This window comes from Octopus bimaculoides, chromosome 6 (assembly GCF_046866305.1).
Source record: "Octopus bimaculoides isolate indiv1 chromosome 6, ASM4686630v1, whole genome shotgun sequence".
Taxonomy (NCBI): domain Eukaryota; kingdom Metazoa; phylum Mollusca; class Cephalopoda; order Octopoda; family Octopodidae; genus Octopus; species Octopus bimaculoides.
The window spans coordinates 98,429,991-98,453,195 of record NC_142933.1 but is presented as its reverse complement, the minus strand read 5'-3'; the positions used below and the strand labels follow the sequence as shown (position 1 = coordinate 98,453,195).

Below are 23,205 nucleotides of genomic sequence, written 5' to 3'. Positions count from 1 at the left end.
ATATAAAAATGTCTAATTTCGTGATGTTAGAACGATGTATTTGAAGAAGAAATTTTTGTTGTGGATTATGTTTTGCTTGAAAACAGCAAGTACCAAGACACGTGGAGTGAGATCTAATTGCGTAAAGTAGGTGACATAAGATTAAATTTAAGTTAGAAGCAGAATTAGTCGTGCATATGAAGCAGCAGCAGTGAATTTCGTTTTCTTCATTTTCAACTTTTCTTAAATAGAAAAGTAGAAAATATAGAATAAAATAAATGAAGACCAAGCAGATGATAACAAAAGGAGTTGTGTAATTCCCAGAAGGCTAAAAGTACGCCCACACATACATATAGCAAGCGTACACACACACATGCATACATACATACATACACAACCGTTTTAACATCCACTTTTCACTGCTTGCATGGGTCGGACAGAAACATAATACATACATATATATATATCTACTAGGTCTTAGTAGACACAACATGTGATCTATTTCTAGCATATTAAATGTCCACCTTACTGGTCAACTTATATATATATATATATATATATATATATATATATATATATATATATATATATATATATATATGTGGTAGTTTTGACTTATGAAGTCCCTCTAAGCGTAAGGCATTATCATATATATATATATATATATATATATATATATATATATATATATTCAAAGATATATAGGCCGGCATATATAATAAATATATAAATACACATTACATATACATGTGTGCGTGTATACATATATACATACATACATATTATATATATATATATATATATATATATATATATATATATAATACATATATATATATATATATATATATATATATATAATACATATATATATATATATATATATATATATATATATATAATACAAAGGATATATAAGCATGTATACACACATATATGTACATATATACATCTACATGTGTATATTGATGCATATTCGGGTACAGGACGTATAAATATATGTGTGTATATATGTATATATACATATATGTGTGTGTCTGTGTGTGTGTGTGTATTACACGGAAGCTAGTAATAGATGGATCCATGATGTGCAGTTACTGGGGGAAGGTAGTCTAAGCTAGCTAAAGACATTACATCAAAATGTTGGTCAATAGGCAGAGAACGGCTAAGAAGATTAGTTTACACTTTAAAAAGATAACGCAAAGCAAGTGTCAGTGACGGAAAAAGCCAAGAGAGGTGCTACTATATTTGTTATAATAGACAGAACGAAGCTTTTAAGCTTCTTATTTTTGACATAAGCTTTATTTTTGTAGGAAAAGTGATATTGTAACCTAACTAAACATTTTGAAGCAGTTCTAATAAATATTAAAAATATTATGTACGTACCCGCGCGTATGTGTGTTTGTGTGTGTGTTTGTGTATAGTGGGTTGTTTCGTTATTAATGGGATCAACAAAACTATTCTATCTAGAGATGTATGTATGTATGTATGTATGTATGTAGTTGGCTAATAAGTTATCATTAAGAAAAAATAGGCACTCGTATATTAAGGCAAAAGAATGGGTATAATAATAATAATAATAATGTATGCATGCATGCATGTTGTGCCCTTTCTAGTCTTATGTAACACAGAAAGTAGCATTTCCCCCCACTTTTTTTTTTTCGTTTATTTATTTATGAATGAACAAAATTAGTTATATGTAACTGAATACCAAGTTTATGTTAAATATAATAGCCTGCAATTTCTGTTGGCATTTTAGTTATACCGCCAAATTAGTACATAACAGAAGGAACTGAGTTAGTATGTGAAAGTTAAATTGCAACCAACATCGAAATCAGAGCGTCGAAGTCCTGCTACTGTCTGAGCTATTGGTGCCACGACCAAGACAATGACAATGATGAAACTACACCAGATTCCCTTTCCAATGAGTTGTTTAATCTGCTTGTCTTTGTTTGCGAACCAACACAAATGCATTTTGAGTATTTTATATCTAGATAGATATATATATTTGCTTTATCAATGGATCTAAAGATATTCTTCTGAGACAATAATTATATTTCCTTCTACAGTGTTATAGATGTCTATAGGAAAGAATCTTCCGCGTCTCCGAGTAAAAGACAAATGCAGGAGATAAGTGGTGTCGTGAGAATGGTGCTAGAGATAGATGTATGCAACGTATAACTAATAAAGGCAATACAATCATCTATCGGAGAAAGGACCATTGACGAGATGTCAAGCAGCAGCTGTGAAGGAGATGACATCTCCGCAAATTGCCTAACAACAGAGCGGAGAGGGAACAAAAAAAATCAATACTGCTAACACGTGTAAAAAAGGAAAAAAAAAAAAAAAAAGAAATCGAATATTGTTTTCGTTATTGTTTGAAGCAAAAGAGATTTTGAGGATTTCCCTTTTTTCATACATTGACATGAAATTAAATTCAATTAAAACACTAGATAGGAGGAAGAGCTAGAGGTAGCGAGAGATAAAGGGTGGAGAAAGACAAGAGAAAAAAATATCGATGATCGAACTGTATAAATGGAATGAAGCAAGACTTACTTCTTAAATGTTTTTTCCAAATCCTTGATTTCTTTCCTGGAAAATTCTTTAAATTCCGTGTAAGGATTGAAAACTTTGGCCGTTGCCTGTACAGTCTCACCAGCCTCAAGAGCATCACTAATATTGATGCGGCGAGTTAGCAGAGTGGCCAACTCGTCTGTAGCCATGATTATGAATGATGATGTTAGACAGACAAATTAAAATCAAATTGAACTTATGTGAAATACCTAAGTGGTATGGTTGTTGTCGTCGTATATCCCAGAAAGTAAAGTAGAAAGAAATCCGCTGCGTCTGAAAGCGAGTTACTTATTCCTTCTATGTGTTGTCACGCTACTTGATATTAACATTATTGTTGTCAGAGAGGCAACTCCTCGTTGCTAAAAGAACCAATAAATCTTTCTCTATTATAGCAAGAATTAACGTTACCAATTAAATCTTTCTCTCTCTTTCTTACAGCCTTTCTAGTCTCTGTTCCACACTGGTCTACTACACAAGGTTGTTTCTCTTTCTATTTCGCTCGCCCGCGCGTTTTCTTTCTCCCTTCTTCTCTCACTCTTTCTCACTTTCTCTCTCCATCCCTCCCACCCTCTCTATGTTTCACTTTACTTCTTTGTTTACCCCCTCCCCTCTTCCATCAATATACTATATATACCATATTTCTATCTAGCACGAGCGTGCAACTCTATTTAGTCTGTAGTCGCAGCCACTTTTGTAATGAAAGATTCACTGTGCAGATAAAATGACAAGAACGAACAAAAGTAAACACAGCTAGCTAAGGTTGATCCGAGATGATTGTCTTTATTCATTCATTATAAACGTATGTATGTTCGATAACTATTCAATTGTCTTCATCATGAAGCTGTGGGCGAAGAAAAGGAAGAATTTTGATGGTGATGACGTCATCACCTCCAATAACGCATATCTACTACTTCATGCCAGTGTTACATCTCTTTACGGTAGGCATCATGTGTTATAGAAATAGATGGGCTTTTTACAGTTTTCTTTTGTTAAGAGGATTGAAGAGTCGTAGTTTGGGAGATAAGGATATAGAATAAAACGGTTTGGCAAAAAATACACCTCAAAGTTTCAAAATAAAGTTTTCTTTTTCTTCACTTTTTTTTGAAAAAAATTCTTCAAATTGCAGACCATAAATGTCCTGGAATTAAGATAAATTCTTAGATATCTATAGAGCATTATGTTGATATTTTAATACATTTGTGTTTCTGTAAATAGAAAATTCTTCGTTTATTGTATTTATCTGCATAATTTTTATGATTTAACATTAATCAGAGATGTGAAACCCCGCAGCTTTTTCGGGCCTTGTTAGGTTCGAGTAAAGGACGAATGATTAAAACGGTTAATGTTCAATTTGGTAAGTGGTTAAAGGGAAAGAGAAACGTATGTAAAGCGGGATTCCATACAGTACTGAATGGTACTGGATGTGTTTGTGCAGGTGTGAATGAAGTGCTAAGTGCCTGGGCGATAAACCAGAAGAAATAGCTCCAAAGTTAACAGCTTGTAAATATTAGTGCTAATTAAGGGCCTGGTTCTAAGAAAACAGATTTTGAAAATCTTAGCAAAGATAGCTACTTGTTCTTATTACATGCCATAGTAATCACCGTCGAAAGGACATTCACCTTTAAGATTCAGGCCAATAGAAAAATCGATAATTGATGTAATAACAAGCATGATTTTACATCTTCAGTGAATCTCTGAACGACTTTTTATTTTTGTTTATTTCTACAAGATGTAAAATAAACCAATATAAATTAAAACGAATAAAATGAGAACTAAATATTGTACATTAGATATTCAGATAATTAATGGAAAGGTGATATATTTAAAATATGTCAGCTAAAATATATTCAACAAAATACCAGATAGGCACAGTGTGTGCATGTTTGTGCATATGCACACACACACATAAATATATATACATACATATACATATATATGTATGTATGTATGTATGTATATATGTATGTATATACACATATCTTTTTCTTCTGTATGTGTGTGTGGGTGTGTATATATATATATATATATATATATATATATATATATATATATATATATATATATATATATAAATATATATATATACATACATACATACATACTTACATACATACATACATACGAACCCACATAACAAATCTGGCTTTAGTGTAAATCATTCGTTTTATGAGACCACTTAAAAGAAGGTGTATATATGCTATATAATATATTTCAATTATATGGTTTTGAGTTTTAAAGTTGCATGGCTTGGTTAAAGTAGCAGGGGTCAAAGCTCATATGCAGGTATGTATGTTAGTGTTGTCTCTTAGGGTGTGTAGTGGATTAAACTAGATTACTTTCATTTTCCTGCTTCAACTATGCTGTGGTGCGCGTATGGTATCATATTCACATGAATACAAGTATTTATCTGTATCTGATCATATTTGTCTTCTCTCTCTCTCTCTCTCTCTCTCTCTCTCTCTCTCTCTCTCTCTCTCTCTCTCTCTCTCTATCTATCTATCTATCTATCTATCTATTTATCCATTGACTCAATCAGGAATCGTTATACTTATTTGTCTATCTTTATATTTTTACATAAGGCCATCTATTGTCCATTTAGAAAATAGGTCTGCACAGAGACGATGGTCTGATCATGATCGGATCTTTATTAGACTTACCCTAATAAGGGTCATAAACGAGTTGTAGGCACGCTTAGATAATTCCAAAACTCACAGTAAATTCTAATATGAAGAGTATCAATTTCCTGGATATGACTTTATACCCAAAATACAAGTAAATATCTTCCTTTCATAAAAGCAATGAAAAGCTCCCATATTTAAATAAACTATCTAACCACGACCCTTTAGTCTTTAAAAAAAAAACTAGTAAGCAACATTAGTAGATGTTCATCTTGTTCAATGAAGAGGCCTTCAATACTGCCTTTTATTGTTACAACGCGTTAACAGAGAGTGGTTTTAAAAACAAAATACAATACATGCAAAGTACCAATAATGGTTTCAAATTTTGGCACAAGGTCAGCAATTTCGGGGAGGGATTTAGTCGACTATATCGATCCCAATGACCAACTGGTATTTTTTTTTTTTATCGACCCCGAAAAGATGAAAGACAAGGTCGATCTCGACGGGATTTTAACTCAGAACGTAAGGACGGACGAAATGCTGTTAAGCATTTTGCCCGGCGTGCTAACGATTCTGTCAGCCTAATACATAGCCACTTCCCTAACACACACAGGCTTAAACAAAAGTGCAGTAACGGCTGTAGTTACACTGAAAATCTCGCCATTTCAGTATCAAAGGTTAATAAAAGAAATCGCACAAACACACAAGCAAAATCACGTATAAAAATATAAAGGCCTGAACCCTTCATCAAAGTTTGTTCACGTGATGACTAAACAGAAATTATATCGGGTCTTACAACCAATTCATTTAAAAGCAACAAAACGCATCATTCGTTCTCCTTTTGTCCCAAAATACTGAAACACAGGGTCACTGGCTAAATACAATTGGGTTTTAAAGATAAAATGAAAAAGATATTACAGTATATTAGTCAGTCATTGAAAATTTCACCTCGCACATCAATGTATCCCAATAGTTGTCATCTTGATCTTTAATATCTTAATAAAGGATACAATAAACTACTGAATAAAGAATCTCAGCTCATCTCAAAGTGCCGACATGAAGATCAATACCGCTTGAGATAATTCCATCTAGAGACAGAAAAATCGCTGGATCTGTGCGAATCAATCATCAACGTCAAAACGTTTTACTCTAACACTACAAAAAAATCAACTAAAACCCGTTACAAAACATCTATGATGCTATCGTTGCATCGTTCTATTCGCCAAAATTATTTTTCATTTTTACGAGGACCCCAGCAAAAGTAATGTAAAAGTGAATTTTTTTTATTAACCGAGATAGGTCGTTCAAATTATACATATCGGTAGAGTCACTCTTCTTCTATAGTAACTACTTTTCCCATTCTTCATTGCAGATAAATGATAGGTTCCAAGTAGAGGTAACGAGCTGTCATTGATTTCTTCATGAAGAAAAGGCTGCAGACCGTCTGATATCCAAAGAGGACAATGAAAGGCACAGGCGGTTGTTTACGGAGATACAACAATGTGCACAGATGAATGAAGAAGTTTAAGGAAAGAAGTACAACACTGAATATATAACGAGCTGTGGGAAACGATCAGCTGCGACCACTGACACAAATCGCTAGTGAATTGACGAACCATAATCCGTGACCTTGCTGCACAATTGGACAGTGGTCACAATGCATTACAGAAGATGGTAGAAGATTTTGGTTATCGGAAAGTGTGTGCAAAGTCGGTACCTCTGCAACTGACACCCAATTTGATAGCGGGGAGGATGGAAGTCTGCTGATCTACTGGAAGCGTTTGAAACCAATGAAAACGCGACCACACTGGTCGTATCTCTAAGGTCCGGAAACAAAAACTCAGCCCATGGGATAGCGTCACGTCTCTTCTCTAAAGTATAAGACGTTCAAGAACCAGCGATCATAATAACTGTTTTGAAATGACATCGGCGTCATTCTCTTCGATGTTCTGATATGTTACTGCACCGTAAACAGCGAGCTGTACATTGAGACAGTCAAAAAGCTTACAGAGAGAAGCTATAAGGAAGAATAGATCGAACAAGAATCTAAAAACAATTCAAATTCACCATGATAACACGCGACCGCAGGCATTCTTTTGTAGCAATTCGGGCAATCGGCAGATTGGCCAGTCAGCGGTTTACCATCCACCGTAAAAGCCTGGATCTCTGGTCTCTGACTTCCACCTGTCCAGTTTAATGTACAACAGTTTTCGGAGACGACAATTTGATGGCTCAGACGAGGTGACAGTGGCTGTGAAAAAGCGGATACAACAACGCAAACCAGAATTTCTCGAAGAGGATTCGCCGGCTGGTTTCAACTTTGGCGCAAATGAATCGCTTGTGATGGAGACTATGGTGAATAGTTCCATTGTATAAAGGAAGAGTTACTCTACCAACAAGCGCAATATGAACGACCGCTATCATGGTTAATAAAAAAATTTAAAAAGGCCCACTTTTGCATTTATTTTCAACAAAACGCACGTGCTATACACGCGCGCGCGCACACAAACACACACATGTATGTATGTATATTAAATGTTAATGGTTTCACGATTATAAGATCACGAGTTCGATCCCCCAGTATGACACCTTGGACGACTGCCTTTCGTCAGAAATTCTACACTCGGGATTTGGAAGAGAATTGTTTGGAAGTCCGTCGGACAGATAGTAGCTGTAATTCTATTTTATTCTCATTCTTACTCTTGCTCGTATATTTTCTATTTACTTTTAATGGTATTCCTTCGGTATTGGTCTGGAAAGTGTCGGTATGAGGAGACAACGGCATTCACCCTCTTTTTCAGCCTAGCCTCTTTGTGTCATGAAGGAAGGTTGTGCGGGTGAATGACATCGTGTACTAATGTCGAAGGATTGCCTTTTTAATTTTATTCTTTTCGTTTTCTGCTGCAGTTTTCTTTTCATTTTCATCCTATTTTATTCCGTTATTTCTCTTTAATTTTTAAAAACAATTCTTCCCTAATTTTTTTATTGACATGCGTCACGATCCCAAGCATAAAATAGACAGAGAGATGCAGATGGATGAATAGACACAGACATAAGTGAGCGAAAAGATATATACATAAATGTAATGGATGTATATATATATATAGATGTATATAGACAGGCAGATGGAAGTGTGGTGGATAAATCCACGGTCACATAGATATGTGGACGGAACGATGGAAGGATAAACAGATATAGTGAGTGGTGGACAAATACAAAGAAAAATTGACAGCTGCATAAAAATAGATTGACAGATGGATGAATGGATAAATACGCGCGTATTTGTGAGGGCGATTGGAGTCGCGTATGTGTGCTGTTGTGTGTATGTGTATGTGTGAATGCATGTGTATAAATATGTACGTATGAATGTGAATATAAATTTGGGTATATATATGTATGCGTGTGTGTGTATGTATGTATATATATATATATATATATATATATATATATATATATATATATATATATATATATAAATATACAGGGATTAGCAATTGAGTTGCTTCTCCAACATACTGAAAATTTAGAAATAGCAGTCAAAAACTCAATTGCTAATCCCTGTATATTTATAATGATAAATAGTCTTACCGATAAAGGTTTTTTTCATACTGAACTACTTGGCGGAATTGTTAATTATTAATTCTATTATTAATTGACGATTCTCTGCCCTTATTCTTGTATATATATATATATATATATATATATATATATATATATATATATATATATATATATATATATATATATATATATATATATATATATAAATATATATATATGGATCTTTCAGAATTGACGGGCACCACTACATACATACATACACGTCGATGTATATCTATGTGCGTGCATAGTTCTGGATAGGTAGGATACAGACAAGCGCGCGCGCATACAGACACACAGGCATATCGATATGTGTGTGTGTTAAACGTGTGGGAGTTGTATGTGTGCATGTGTGTGTATGAGAGCATGTAAATGTAGATATACATGCATTCGGACATGCATGTATATGTATACATATACGGAATGGATATATGTAAGCGTGCGCGCGTGAGTATATAGGCACGTGAGTGTATGCATTTGAGTAGGGGTGGGGTCGTACCTACACAAATGTGCCCCCTCTTTCACTCGAATTTGTTTCTTCATAACTTTCATAGAAATGGATATTTTTTAATGAGATTTTCTACAAATACCTTTCACATAGCACAGATTCCAATTATATCGGAATTTAATATGGAAAAATAAAACTGATGCGCACTCACACTCACATACTAAAACGCATCGTATAATTTTTTCAAAATTTCTGGCTTCATTTTGCAATTTTGTGTGTGTATGTATGTGTGAGATGTGTGTCAGTATGCATATGTGCGCGCCCAATCATTGGTTGTTTTTTTTTTTGTCTCTGTGCGCGCACAATATCTTTTTTTTTTTTTCTGCTCTGATTTGATTCCGATATAATTGGAATCAACACAATCTGAAAGGTACGAGAAATCTGAGTCTGATAGGGGGCACATTTGTGTAGGTATACCGTGTGTGTACGAACATTAAATATATATATACGCGCGCAAATGCATAGGCTTATGTCTGAATAGTGTGTGTGTGTGCGAGAGAGAGAGAGGGAGAGAGAAAGAGAGAGAGGGAGAGAGAAAGTGTGTGTGTGCGTGTGTGTGTGTGTGTATAAATACATTCATATTTACTGACAAGATGACGGACAGAAAGACAGACAGCTCTGTCCATCTTTCATTATGTACCTATGTATAAACGGTAATCAAGCAATGCCGTATATGGAGCTACAGCATGGCCGCAAACATCAAGAAACTGAAAAAAGCAAAACTAATACAAAAATAAAATATCTGTGAAGAGCTAATCTCGATTCTTAGAACATAGAACATACAACTTAGTTTAGAAAATCAAGTTACATAAATGAGTCTATCACAAAAATCAGTGTTACATTACATTCTGATTTGTTATTTTAATTTGTTTATAAATTTTGGGTCTACATTGCTTGCTTAGCATTCAAGCAGGAAATGCCACGGATAGGGACGCGCGCGCGTACACACACGCGCACGCGCACAGATGCACACATACACACACACGCACACGCACACACACACATGCGAGCACGGAGGTGTAAAACAAGGTGGAGAAGAAGGAACTCGGATACCAAAGGCAAAGTAAAAAGGGATCTATTCCATCTCAATCACAGATTTTTTAATTAATTTTTTTTTTAACTAAACAGTTTGAAATTTCGAATACTGGTAGAATTTCTCACGTAGAACACGGTTTACTCTGAACGTTTTTGACAAAATTTCGTATTTTAGAAGTTATTTCGTGTTAAAGTTGTCGAATTTATGACAGAGATGGAATAGATCCATAAAAAGTAGTATTTTATCCGAAGCTGGAAAGACTTCACAAACCATATTATAGTTCTGAATACTCACGACTGCCTGATAATCGGTTGTGTGAAACTCTGAGTAACAATTTGTGAAGTTTTTTCATCTTCAATAACACATTCTCTGTGTATGTACATGCGTGCACGTATGTATTCTTCTATTCTTTTACTTGTTTCAGTCGGTTTACTGCGGCCATGCTGGAGCACCGCCTTTAGTGTCGAACAAATCGACCCCAGGACTTATTCTTTGTAAGCCTAGTACTTATCTTATTCTATCCGTCTCTTTTGCCGAACCGCTAAGTGACGGGGACGTTAACACATCAGCATCGGTTGTCAAGCGATGGTGGGCGGACAAAAACAGACAGACACACTCACAAAAATATATATATATACATATATACATGACGAGCTTCTTTCAGTTTTCGTCTTCCAAATCCACTCACAAGGCTTTGGTCGGCCCGAAGCTATAGTAGAAGACACTTGCCCAAGCTGCCATGCAGTGGGACCGAACCCAGGACCATGTAGTTGAAAAGCAAGCTTCTTACCACGCAGCCACTCTTGCGCCTATGTATATGTATACAACATTTTTATATATTCCTCTGGATAAAACGGTTGATTTCTTGGATCCTCAACCGGGAATCGAAACCTTAACCTAAGTTTTTCTGTAAGCTTCTTTCCACTGTTCTCAACATTCGTACTTGGAAATTTACGAGACTAAACTGTCATTTAATGAATGTCTCCACATTATTTCGTTATAAAATATCATGTTTTAGGTTTTAAAATTCAGTTACGTGATCAGCGGTATTCGTGAAACTTTGAGCACTACAATACGTGTATGTGTGTCTACCTTCGGTCTTGTTTCATTCATTGGATTGTGACCGTGCTGGAGCACCACCTTGAAAGGTTTAGTCGAACAAATCAACCCAACTATTTCATTTTTTTTTTCAAATATGGAGGCGTAGGAGTGGCTGTGTGGTAAGTAGCTTGCTTACCAACCACATGGTTCCGGGTTCAATCCCACTGCGTGGTACCTTGGGTAAGTGTCTTCTACTGTAGCCTCTAGCCGACCAAAGCCTTGTGAGTGGATTTGGTAGACGGAAACAGAAAGAAGCCCGTCGTATATATGTATATATGTATATATATATATATATATATATATATATATATGTATATATGTATATATATATATATATGTATATATGTATATATATATATATATATATATGTATATATGTATATATATATATATATATATATATATATATGTATGTGTGTGTATGTGTTTGTGTGTCTGTGTTTGTCCCTCCACCCAACATCGCTTGAGAACCGATGCTGGTGTGTTTACGTCCCCGTAACTTAGTGGTTCGGCAAAAGAGACCGATAAAATAAGTACTAGGCATCCAAAGAACAAGTCCTGGGGTCGATCTGCTCGACTAAAGGCGATGATCCAGCATGGCCGCAGTCAAATGACTGAAACAAGTAAAAGAGTAAGTCTGGTACTTTATTCTATCTGCCTTTTTTGTCGAACCGCTAAGTTACGGGGACGAAAACGAACCAACACCGGTTGCCAAATCGTGTGCGCGTGTGTGAACAAATATAGACACACATACACATATACGGCAGGTTTCCACACAGTTTCCACCAAACAAATTTACTCACTCAAGTCATTCGTCGGCCCGGCCCTATAGTAAGAGAGACTTGCCTAAGGCGCCGTACAGTGGGACCGAGTCAGAAAGCACACACACACACACGCACACATACAGAGTTTACAGATCCGTTTTAAGTAGGATCAACAATGTACTCCATCTGGTGAGAAATAAATGCATGAATGTGATGTGATGTAGTGTGCGTGCGTGCGCGCGTGCGTACATATGTATGTATGCTTGCAAGTAGGTAGGTAGGTATGCATATATGCATTCATGCATGTATTTATGAGTATGTGGACATTTGTGTGTGTGTGTGTGTGTGTGTGTGTATGTATGTGTGTGTGCGTGCGTGTGCATGTGTGTGCGTGCCTGCGTGCGTATGTGTGTATGCTTGCAAGTAGGTAGGTAGGTATGCATATATGCATTCATGCATATATTTATGAGTATGTGGGCATTCGTGTGCGTGCGTGTGTGAAGCCAATATCGTCTGCCTAAACGTCAGCCCGAATGCTTGACAGAGCAGACTCCACTAATGGCAACCACAGTACCAGGTGGTGATGTCAAAAGCGAGGCAGATAAAGTCAACCACCGAAGTAGGTCACAACAGTAGGGTTCCTTTTAAACAAGTTGCATTGAAAAACCAGACCGTGTTCTAATTTTATCTGTTACATATTTTCTTATCTTCGAATTAGTCCCTTGTAGTTCGTTTGGAACAGACCCTAAAACAGGCGCAGGCATGGCAGCATCGTTAAGAAGTTCGTTTTGCCACTACGTGATTTGGGGTTCAGTCCCCCTGCGAGGCATCATGGACAAGTGCCTTCTACCAACATCCTAGGCCAACCAATACCTTGTGAGTGTGATTTGGTAGACGGAAACTGCGTAGAAGCCCGTTGTATGTATGTATGTATGTATGCATCTATCTCTCTATCTATCTATCTATCTATCTATCTGTGTGTCTGTTAGCCAGTCTATCTATCTATCTATCTATCTATCTATCTATCTATCTATCTCACTAGCTATCTATCTATCTGTCTGTCTGTCTGTCTGTCTGTCTATCTGTCTGTGCATCTGCCTATCTGTCTATCTATCTATGATGAATGAGCAAAAACAAGAAAAACACAAGAGTGACAAGTTTGCACAAAGGTGTTATATAATCATCTGAGAATCTGTAAGCCAGGAATACGCACTCGTATATTTGTTAATAAAGTATTATAGATCCATTTCAGCCGATCTTACCAATCTGTTTCGCACTGGGTATTAGATAATTGGACATTAGATAACAACGTAGTTAAATAACACCACGTGCTCATCAGAGGTGGTAGGTGTGTGTGTGTGTGTGGGGGGGGATATATGGCAGACACCATAATAAACCATTATCTAATACTCAATGCGAAACCGATTGATTAGACCAGCTGAAGTGGACTTATATACTTACAGTGTGTGTGTGTGTGTGTGTTTGTCACCACCTCCACCACTTGTATTGTTTACGTTCTTGTAACTTAACCGGTTTGGCCAAAAATACTATACTAGACTTTAAGGAAAATGCATAAGTACTGGAGTTGATTTGTTTCACTAAAACTGTTCAATGCGGTGCCCCAGCATGGCCGCAGTCTAACCACTGAAACACGTAATAGATAAAGAGAATATCCATCATTAACATTTCTAGACCTTCGGTGCATCGTGTTTCGATTTAAGTGACGTTAGACTGCGTTGCTACATCTTTATTTTTGGAAAGGTGCAATGTGAGATTGCTGCACACATTACAACCGAAATTGATTTTTTTTACTTCTTCCTTACCATTAAATTTAGACGCTATAACACTAGTATTTATCTATTATTATTTCTTTAAAGTGACGAGATGGCAGAATCACAAGAAAGTTTTTAAAAACATTGCGTTATTTGTTCCAAGTTCTACATTCACTGAGTCCAAAGTCCACCGAGATCAACTTCACCTCTCATTCTTTCGGGGTTGATAAAAAAAAAAAATAGGACCAGTTGAACACTAAAGGTCAATGTAATCGACTTCCTTACTTTCGAAATTGTTAGCCTTGTGCCAAAATTAGAAATTTTTTTTTTTTAAGCAACGGACTGAAATTGTAGGGGAGGTGGCTAGTCGATCGATCCCAGTGCTCAACTGGTACTTATTTCATCGACCCCGAAAGGATGAAAGGTAAAGTCGACCTCCATAGAATATGAACTCAGAACGTAAAGACGGACGAAATGCTAAGCATTTCGTTCAGCGTGCTTAGATTCCATCAGTTTGCCGCTTTAATAATAATAATAATAATAATAATAATAATGATAATGATAATGATAATGATAATAATAATAATAATAATAATAATGATAATAATAATAATAATAATAATAATAATAATAATAATAATAATAATAATAATAATAATAATAATAATAATAATAATGGGTTGTCCGCGAAAGTTCGTGCCGATTTTTAAAGGTAAGAAAAAGGTCAATAAATACTTGCCACTATATTTTTAATCAACCAAACATGAACCATTTTGTTGTACAATGCGTCTCCATCTGTCCATTAACTTGAAAATACCCTCTTCCCAGAATTGAGGTAGTTTCATGGCAAATAAATCGAAAGGTAAGCTACTATAAATCGGCTCGAACTTTCCGGACAATCCAATAGTAATGATATTTGTTAACATAGGCTCAAGGCCAGAAATTTAGAAGAGAGTAACAATCAGTTTAAATCAACCAAAAATGATGTAAAATAATCTTTTCTACTCTAGGCACATGGCCCGAAATTTTGGGGGAGGGGTCCAGTCGATTAGATCGACTCCAGTACGCAACTGGTACTTAATTTATCGGCTCCGAAAGGATAACACACAGTTGACCTCGGAGGAATTTGAACCCAGAACGTAAAGACAGACGGAAAAGGATATAAGATAATGCTCGAAGAATTGCTTATGGCTTTCAACGAGAGGTGACACAGATCAAATGTCGACAAAATAGAGAAGTGTAAAACAAAGGAATATATTCACATTGACTCGTGTGTAGAAGTCAAAGGACAGCGTTGAAGTTCAATGTGTGTGTTTTTAAGAGAAGGGAGATGGGGTCGGCGGAGGGATAGTGAATGCCGTAGTGAAGTTATATAGATTAGAAGAATAGAGTAAGGACAAAGTGGTGGGGAGATTATTTATACTGGATTAGTGACCAAAATTGAAGATGGGAAATGGAATGAATTTTTTTTATAATAGTGTATAGTTTGGTAAGGCATTATACAAATGTGCGATCTTTTCAGTTTGAGTGCCAGTCTTCAATTTATCTATCTATCTATCTATATCTATCTATCTATCTATCTATCTGTGTGTGTATTTTCATTTAGATAGATTATCTAAATCAAAATACACACACACATTGATGAATATAATATATATAAACATAATATATATGCATTTCTTTCTTTCTCACGTTCTTTTGCTTTGTGTGTGTATGTGTATGTGTGTGCGCTTGTTCTTCTCAACTTTTCTAGGATGGATAGTTGGGAAAAGTAAACCATTTCAATTTCCGTCAGACATGAATTATTTCCCCTTAATATTGCAATGAAAGATTAAGAGATATTGTGAAAAATAAATCAAAACTAGAAAAGAAAAAGAGAAATTAATAGAACAAAAATAGGGAAAAGAAATACATGTGAAACAGAAGGGGATAAAAAAAAATCAAATTGAAGAATAAGTTGAATGCATATGTATATATCTACAATACATGTATTGTGCGTGCGCATGCATGTGTGCGTGTGTTTGTGTTTGCACGTTGGCTGGCAAGGGTAGATAGCATAATTACATAAAAGATGCTTCCCAGAATGTCTACACTTCTTGAAAATTTTTGACAGTGATCAAATAGAGATCAGCTATATAGATTTCTATGGATGAGGTATTTCTTTGCAATGCAAAAATCACATCTTCTATTTCCATTCTTGTGAGACTTTGATCTTTCAGTAATATTTCCACTAGTTTCGCAACAGAAAGCTTTCCTTTTAGCTGCCAGGCAGTCAGCTAATTTTATTGATTTTTATTATTGATATCCATAATGGAAAGTATTGTGATATCTTTATTTGAGCACCCCTCAGTTATGCTCATATAGCGTTTACATGACATGTTAAGGTTTGATTTCATAGAAGTAACATAAACTTCATATATGATTACTTTTAGGTTGCAAGATATATCTAATGGACATGCTTTGGAGTTTTTGCATGTGTATGACCTCGATGTTATTGGGGAAGAGTGTGTATGATATGCTCTTCGTGTGTGTAGTACAATTGTCGCTTAATTTAAAGTTATATCTGTTAATTATCTTTCTATATTTATGATTAGTTGGGGAGTGTTTATCTAGTATGTTTAGAAAGACTTTAACAATATCAGATTTAGCATTAAGGGAAAAGGTGTGTTTTGAACCATATATAATGGTACCTTTTCTCAGTTTGGACGCAGATATGTGACTACGCAACTTTGTTTTTGAATTCTTTAGCTGATGAGGAATTATTACCAGCAGCCAAGATGGGTCTTTCGAGTGATGCTACTCGACAGAGTGCGTAACTCGGAGACCAGAGAGGCACTCCAGGTAGAGCCGCTACTTCTCTAAGATGAGAGATCACAGCTCCGATATTATGGGCATGTGGTAAGACTATCTTGGGAAAGAATTGTTGAACAGGTTTTTCGGGCAAAACCAACTGGCAGGAGACCCAGAGATAAACCACGAGCAAGATGGTTAGATAACATCCATGAGCTTTGTTGGTCTCGCTTGGGGATCCAGTTGGATCAACTAGAGATGGTTGGTTCCGACAGGAAACGATGGAAGACGTGCTTGAGGACTCTGCCTTCACGATACTTCCACCTTCCCAGGATTAGGTGAACGAAGAAGATGAAATGAGATGAGATGAGAAAAAAATGGAAAATCATTCTACGAATATTATTGCATGATCCTATATTGATATGAGTTTTCGTTGGACTTTCTTATCACTAGCGTAGCCAGGGAAGGAGGGCGGTCCGCCCGGGCGGCACTTTTCATATTGCTGTAGGCAATATGCGCTTTTTGTGGGGTCCTGGGGCGACAAACGAAAGGGCCGCCCCGGGCGATACACACTCTAGCTATGCTAGTGTTTCTTATAGGTTAATGTAAGTTTGTTGTTAAATCTAAAGTGCACACAAGGTAGTAACTAGTTATTTTTTGATTAAAAGCATTTCCTTAATGTGTCTAATGTTTGCTTGTTGCTCACAATTAATTTGACATCTCTATGAACGTTGAGTAAATTTCTTGCAAAGTATATTTGAAATGTATAATTCTTAGAGATTGCATACTTCTGCGCGGGTCCTACCTACGAAAACACCCCGGAGCACGCCGTAGCACGTCGTAGCACGTCGTAGCACGTCGTAGCACGCCGGAGTACATCGCAACATGCCGGAGAGTTGATCTTGACATATTAATATATTTTAACTAATCAGTTAAGACTTGTGCACGCCGTAGATAATGCTTAATTGCTTTGTTTTTGCGTTTGCGACAATAAAACAGGTCATCTGTAGTTGTATTGCACACTCTGCTTGGCGTCTCAGCTGTTCTTGTCAGGAATCTTCAATAATTAGTTATTCTGTCGGTTTTCGCGTCATTGTATCTTCATCCGAATATGCTCAAGCGTGCACCGAAGTGTCCGCTTTGAATTTCTATTGTTGTCAGTGGATGGATGAGATTTATTTCCCAAAAACTTTCATAAAGGGTACGCTTTTAGACTGTTTATGATAGAAACGGAACAACCTTGAGGTTGGTCATCTTCATAACTTCATAGCTAAAAAGATTGTTGTTTGTGGTGTTGCAGGCTGCGTGTGAGAGGTGTGCAATGTGTACCTTCTGTAATCATTATCAAGAAGAAAAAAAATTGTATTATTCTCAAATTATTGTGTTTTTCTCTTAGTGAAACATCGCTGCCTTGATGATAAGTCTATGGCGTGCAGAAATCATTCTCCGACTTAATGAAAAGTCGATGGCGTGTAGAAATCACTTGCTGAAAATTTGACAAGTCTACGGTGTGCACAAGTCTTAACTGATTATTAGAAATATATTGATATATGAAGATCAACCATCCGGCGTGCTACGACGTGTTTTAGTAGGGCCTCTTCTGTGCTGTCACATCAATTCAACCAGTTAGGACGTGACGTCGAATCCAGATAGAATCTGTGTCAAATGTAGTTTTTTTCCTAGCGTGCATTATGATCTGGGGATTTGGATTGTGAAAGATAAAACTCTATCGTGTCAAACTAGCTAATCGCTTTTTTCTATATCATTGCTGTAGGTGAGAATGTTTCTTAGTGTAATTATTCAAGTTTAATAGTCTCTTGTTGCCCAATTTAAATGCAAAAATAAAAAGATTTGATATTTCTATAGCGTAGAAATGACTCAAACTCAGAAATCTACATAATTATAATCCTAGTTTTAACACCCCCGCTTAGAAACTTCGGGGAAGTATTAACATTTTGAAACGCATTCATTACGTAACAAAGCCATAAATATCCAACTCTGGTTAATGTTTACAATATTACTCGGAAACGAAAACAAATAAAATAGTGCAACAGGTGTAAAAAAAATGTGTACGAAATGAATATGAAAACAAAAATGCGAGCAAAGCAACGGGATGGAGTTTTTCTCGCATAACTTTTAGGAAAATGAAGGGGTTTTTTTAATGAAATGTTATGTAAATACCTTTCAAATGGCATACATTATGGTTATAAAGAAATTTGTGGGGAATTTTTTTCTGAAGGGGTGGGGAGAGGACTTTCGGAAAATTCTCAAGATCCGATTCCCCCTCCCCCCATAACTTTGAGGAAAATGGATATCGTTTAATGAAATTTTTTCTAAATACCTTTCAAACGGTATACCTTTCTATTCACACTCAAAATATTGAACGTCTATGGGGAAGCCTGAAAAAAATGTATTGTTCGACCCAGAAGCGAAGTTTTTCCCACGAGAGTTCCGGATCCCAGTAATGAACTCATTTGCATACAGCCAATCAGAGCTCCCCTTGACCTTGTTGTCAAGTTAACAAACACACTCTATCTAGCAAGTAAACTCAAGACTAAGAGTTGTGTTGTAAATCGACCGATCGCCAGGTTATGCCTGATTTTAGAAGGAGACAAGTAATTAGATAGATTTGCATCTATACCTATTATCGGATTTTGTAAGGGCTCCATATGGTAAAGACGTGGATGGGGAAAATGTGGGTAGAGGGTGATGTGCTAGCAACCCTCTCCCTTACTGTTTTACAAAGTAAACAACAACACAACCACGCAGAGGCAGCCATGGTTGAAACAAGAACAAGAAGCATTATTAAAAGAGAAAAGAAGCATGGTCATTCCTTACCCAAGTGAATTTATCTTATCGCCCATCACTTGTTATGCGCTCATAAATCAGTTTGATATTTGAGCTCTGATTGGCTGTATGCAAATTAGTTCATAACTGGGGTCCGGAACTCTCGTGGGGAAAAGATTTCGCGACCTGGAATGAGATCTAGCTACTTTTCATTTGGGCCATCTCACCGCCAACCCAGCGACTTCATAAGTTTCCTTTGGAGGCTGCAAGACTATACACATGTTTCGGATGACACCGAAGAATGTATACCGGTTCTCGATGTCGTTCACCAAATAACTCCCTGGCGCAGTTTTTATATTGTAAAACATTCTTCTTACCCCCAGCTAGGCTTATGCTTTAAAACATTCAATACAGATCTTCCGACACCCTTTAGGCTTGTTAAGTTGCTTACTGATGACTGAGAGAACCTGCAGTAATTAACCGAAAATATTAAACAAATAAGGAAGGTATCAGAGGGTCGTGAGATATGCTAAAAACAACAGCTAAATTGCCCTTATCTTTTTTTTTATAGTAAAACTATAATCAACACTATATTTATGAATTTGTTTCTCTCACCATGTTACATGGGATCTTTTTTTAAACCTTTTTCTATTACTCGAACAAAATATATATATGCATCTTTTTTTTTTTTACTCTTTTACTCGTTTCAGCCATGCGGCTGTGGTCATGCTGGAGCACTACCATGGAAAAAATAATTGCTGCGGGTAGGATATATAAGTTTATACATATCTAATTTTTTTTTTTTTCAAACTTTTTTGCATTACACTCAAGCAAAAAAAATAATTCATGAATTTCTTTCTCTTCAAAAGTCCTCTCTCCACCCTAATCGGAAAAGATTTTCCCCACAAATTTCTTTATAATTGTAATGTATGCCGTTTGAAAGGTATTTATATAAGATTTCATTGAAAGATATCCGTTTTCCTCAAAGTTACGGGGAAAAAACTCGGATCTTGTGAATTTTCCGAAAGTCCTCTCCCCACCTCACTCCGTTGCTTTGCGCGGATTTTTGTTTTCATATTCGTTTCATACACATTTTTTACACCCGTTCTACAATTTTTTTTTTCGTTTTCGGGTAATATTGTAAACATTAACCAGACAAATTTCCTTCTAACACACACACATATATACACACTGATACCATACATTTATACATACCTGTCTACGTACTTGAGTGTGTATGCATGTGTGTGTTTGTGCATGATGACAGAATGGATGCAAGTTAATGCATTCAAACGCGAGAAAAACAAAAGTACTTTATACAAAATGTTGAATGGTATATTTAATTGCAGCTGGCTAACTGGGAAGACCTGAAATGTGAAAATCAGAACGCCAGTCGAGAAACTTCAGCATCAGTTAAGTGCATGTGTGTTGTACGATAAGATGTGGAGCAGGTTGCCCTGATTAGATAATGATGGGACGATTTATTTAGGCGCAGTGGTAATGATGGTTTGATAAAGACTGAGCATTACGGTGTGAATGAGACCAAGAATATTTGCGCTTGTCAAGGATATAATAGATGTGGGTGGATACTAATGACTAGTATAAACAATTCGGCCTCAGGACCAGCAACGCCGGCAGGGAACTATTGCGTGAGCTAGAAGTTATGTAAGTTGAATTCACTACGAACAGGGAATTTAATGAGATTAGATAAATGTTTTCAATACAGACCGTGAGATAAAAACATTAAACTGAAGAATTACTCATTCAAATAGTTTGGTGATGACTGGTGGAGTTTGAAATACAGTAGAGAGAGAAGTCAAATTAATGAACAATAAGTAAAAGATACTCAGGGTTAAGAGTAACTGGAAGTCACTTTTGTTGATATTCAGATGAAAGGGTAAATGGTAAAGAGAGTGGCTTCTATAAACAAACAGACACTCTCTTTCATAGTATGCAGTGGGACCTGAAGTGATGAGATGGGTCTTTTCAGAACGGAACATGAGGTGCTGTTTATGTTTATACATATAACCATTTTTGAAGATAGTAGAATAGTATTTGAAAAGGACTAGGCTACAATTTGTAGCACGTCAAAAATGATGTGTGGATAGTTCTAGATTAGACCGCAGTCCACAGATGTTTGTAAAGAAAGTGAATTTCTAGCACAATATTCAGCAGCCCCTTGGAGCTCTGTACCTCCTTTTAACCAAATGCTGTTTTACAGTACCCTTCGTTTGTATTTTGGGGGTGAGGAGAAATTTAATCAAACAGAAGCTAATTTTGTGCAGTGATCTATTAACCACGATCCAACTGGATAGCATGTTAATGTTTATCAACATGCTATACAATTCAGCATACGCCTCCTCCTGGATATTTGCATGGACTGCTGTCCCATATGTAAATTTTTTATATAAATTACTGAAGAGAGCGATGACTTAGAGAATGAAATTATAACGGTCTTCAGTGCATCATAAGTCACACATCTGCTAACACAATATCCAACTGATATTCTAATCCCAAAAAAGATAAAATATCGAGTTCAAATATTTCCAAAGAAAAATCACGATCCCTCTAAACGCCTAGTACCCTCCACAGTGCCCCTCTTGACATTAGCCACGTGTTTGAGAGTTCAGAGTGGCCCCCAAGAGGACGTTACGCACCAAGTCAAGAACCATTGGTCTGGTGACCTTAACTGGGTTCTAAGGTAACATCTTTATATCTGTAGTCGGTTTTGATCGTGGATTAAGGAAGAGGAATTCGTAACTCTTGGTTTATTAACTACCAATCTGATTCCTGTAAGCAGAGCCAATAAAAAGGGAATTTACTTGGGAGCTCAAGAAATGCTTGCATGTATTGAAGACCAGCATTCACAGATATCAAAAGAAACTTTGCAATTCCTGATAATTATTCCTCTGGTAAGTTTTGTCTATAAACAATCCAGCTAGAAGTTAGTGCCCGTAAATGGGCCCTTTTGCAATCTTGTACTTGTCGGGGCATGTCATAAACTGGGAGCAAAAAGGATATGTATTTAACTGTTGTTTAGCTCCACATCAACTCTGATCGAGTAGCTTTATGATTAAAGGCATTCCAACTAAGACTATTTGATTTGATGGAGATTTGGCTGCTATTTCTAACAAATCATACGACCACATAGAAGCTTTTGCGAGGGGTTATCGTGAATGCCTCTCGGCAAGTGGCCTACCCTCTTAATGGAATCATTTACAATTTTCCCCTCTCAAAACCGGTTTATTCCACAAACCGGTACTCAGTCCCAAAATCCGCGGAAAATGAACTCTGCAAAAAGACATGCAAAAGCCATGTGTTAGTGTTAAACTAACCACCACCTCCCCGAATAAAAATTCTATACGGCTGCTCTGTCTCTCGGAAATATCGACAAATCGCCTTCTCGTCACAACCCTGTTGTCTTTTTTAAAAGGCAAAAAAAAAAAAAAAAGAATCATGACAATGTACTCCCAAAAAGACGGGGTGGTCACAGCTGGAATGCCATCGATCATAGGTCAGCTCGATCCAAGTCAACAGGTTAATAATTATCAACAACATGGTGTTTTGTCGTGGCATCTTTTTCTTTATGTTATACATTTGTGATCTATTCTTCCCGTTTGTTTAATTCACACAGACATTAAATTATAGCCCCGACTTCCTCTCACTTAGATTACCT

At 36.3% G+C, this 23,205-nt stretch overlaps 1 protein-coding gene and 1 long non-coding RNA gene across 3 annotated transcripts in view; one reads left to right on the top strand and one right to left on the bottom strand.

Annotated features, from left to right (window-relative positions):
* The window catches only part of LOC106875147 (EF-hand domain-containing protein D2), a 60,021-nt gene that overhangs the window by 35,172 nt on the left and 1,644 nt on the right, over positions 1 to 23,205 (bottom strand). Inside the window, exon 1 of one of the 2 annotated variants that reach the window (XM_014923150.3) lies at positions 2,536 to 4,176. The exons of the other annotated variant lie outside the window; for it this stretch is intronic. Within the exon in view, the coding sequence (XP_014778636.1) occupies positions 2,536 to 2,702 (167 nt within the window). The 5' untranslated portion in view covers positions 2,703 to 4,176. Of the gene's footprint in view, positions 1 to 2,535; positions 4,177 to 23,205 lie in introns of those variants that run through there. 2 annotated transcript variants of the gene reach the window in all.
* Positions 4,694 to 23,205, top strand: part of LOC128248106 (uncharacterized) — a 55,170-nt gene continuing 36,658 nt past the window's right edge. Inside the window, exons 1-2 of the long non-coding RNA XR_008264373.2 lie at positions 4,694 to 4,836; positions 20,240 to 20,293. This is a non-coding gene — a long non-coding RNA (uncharacterized LOC128248106). The remainder of the gene's footprint in view (positions 4,837 to 20,239; positions 20,294 to 23,205) is intronic.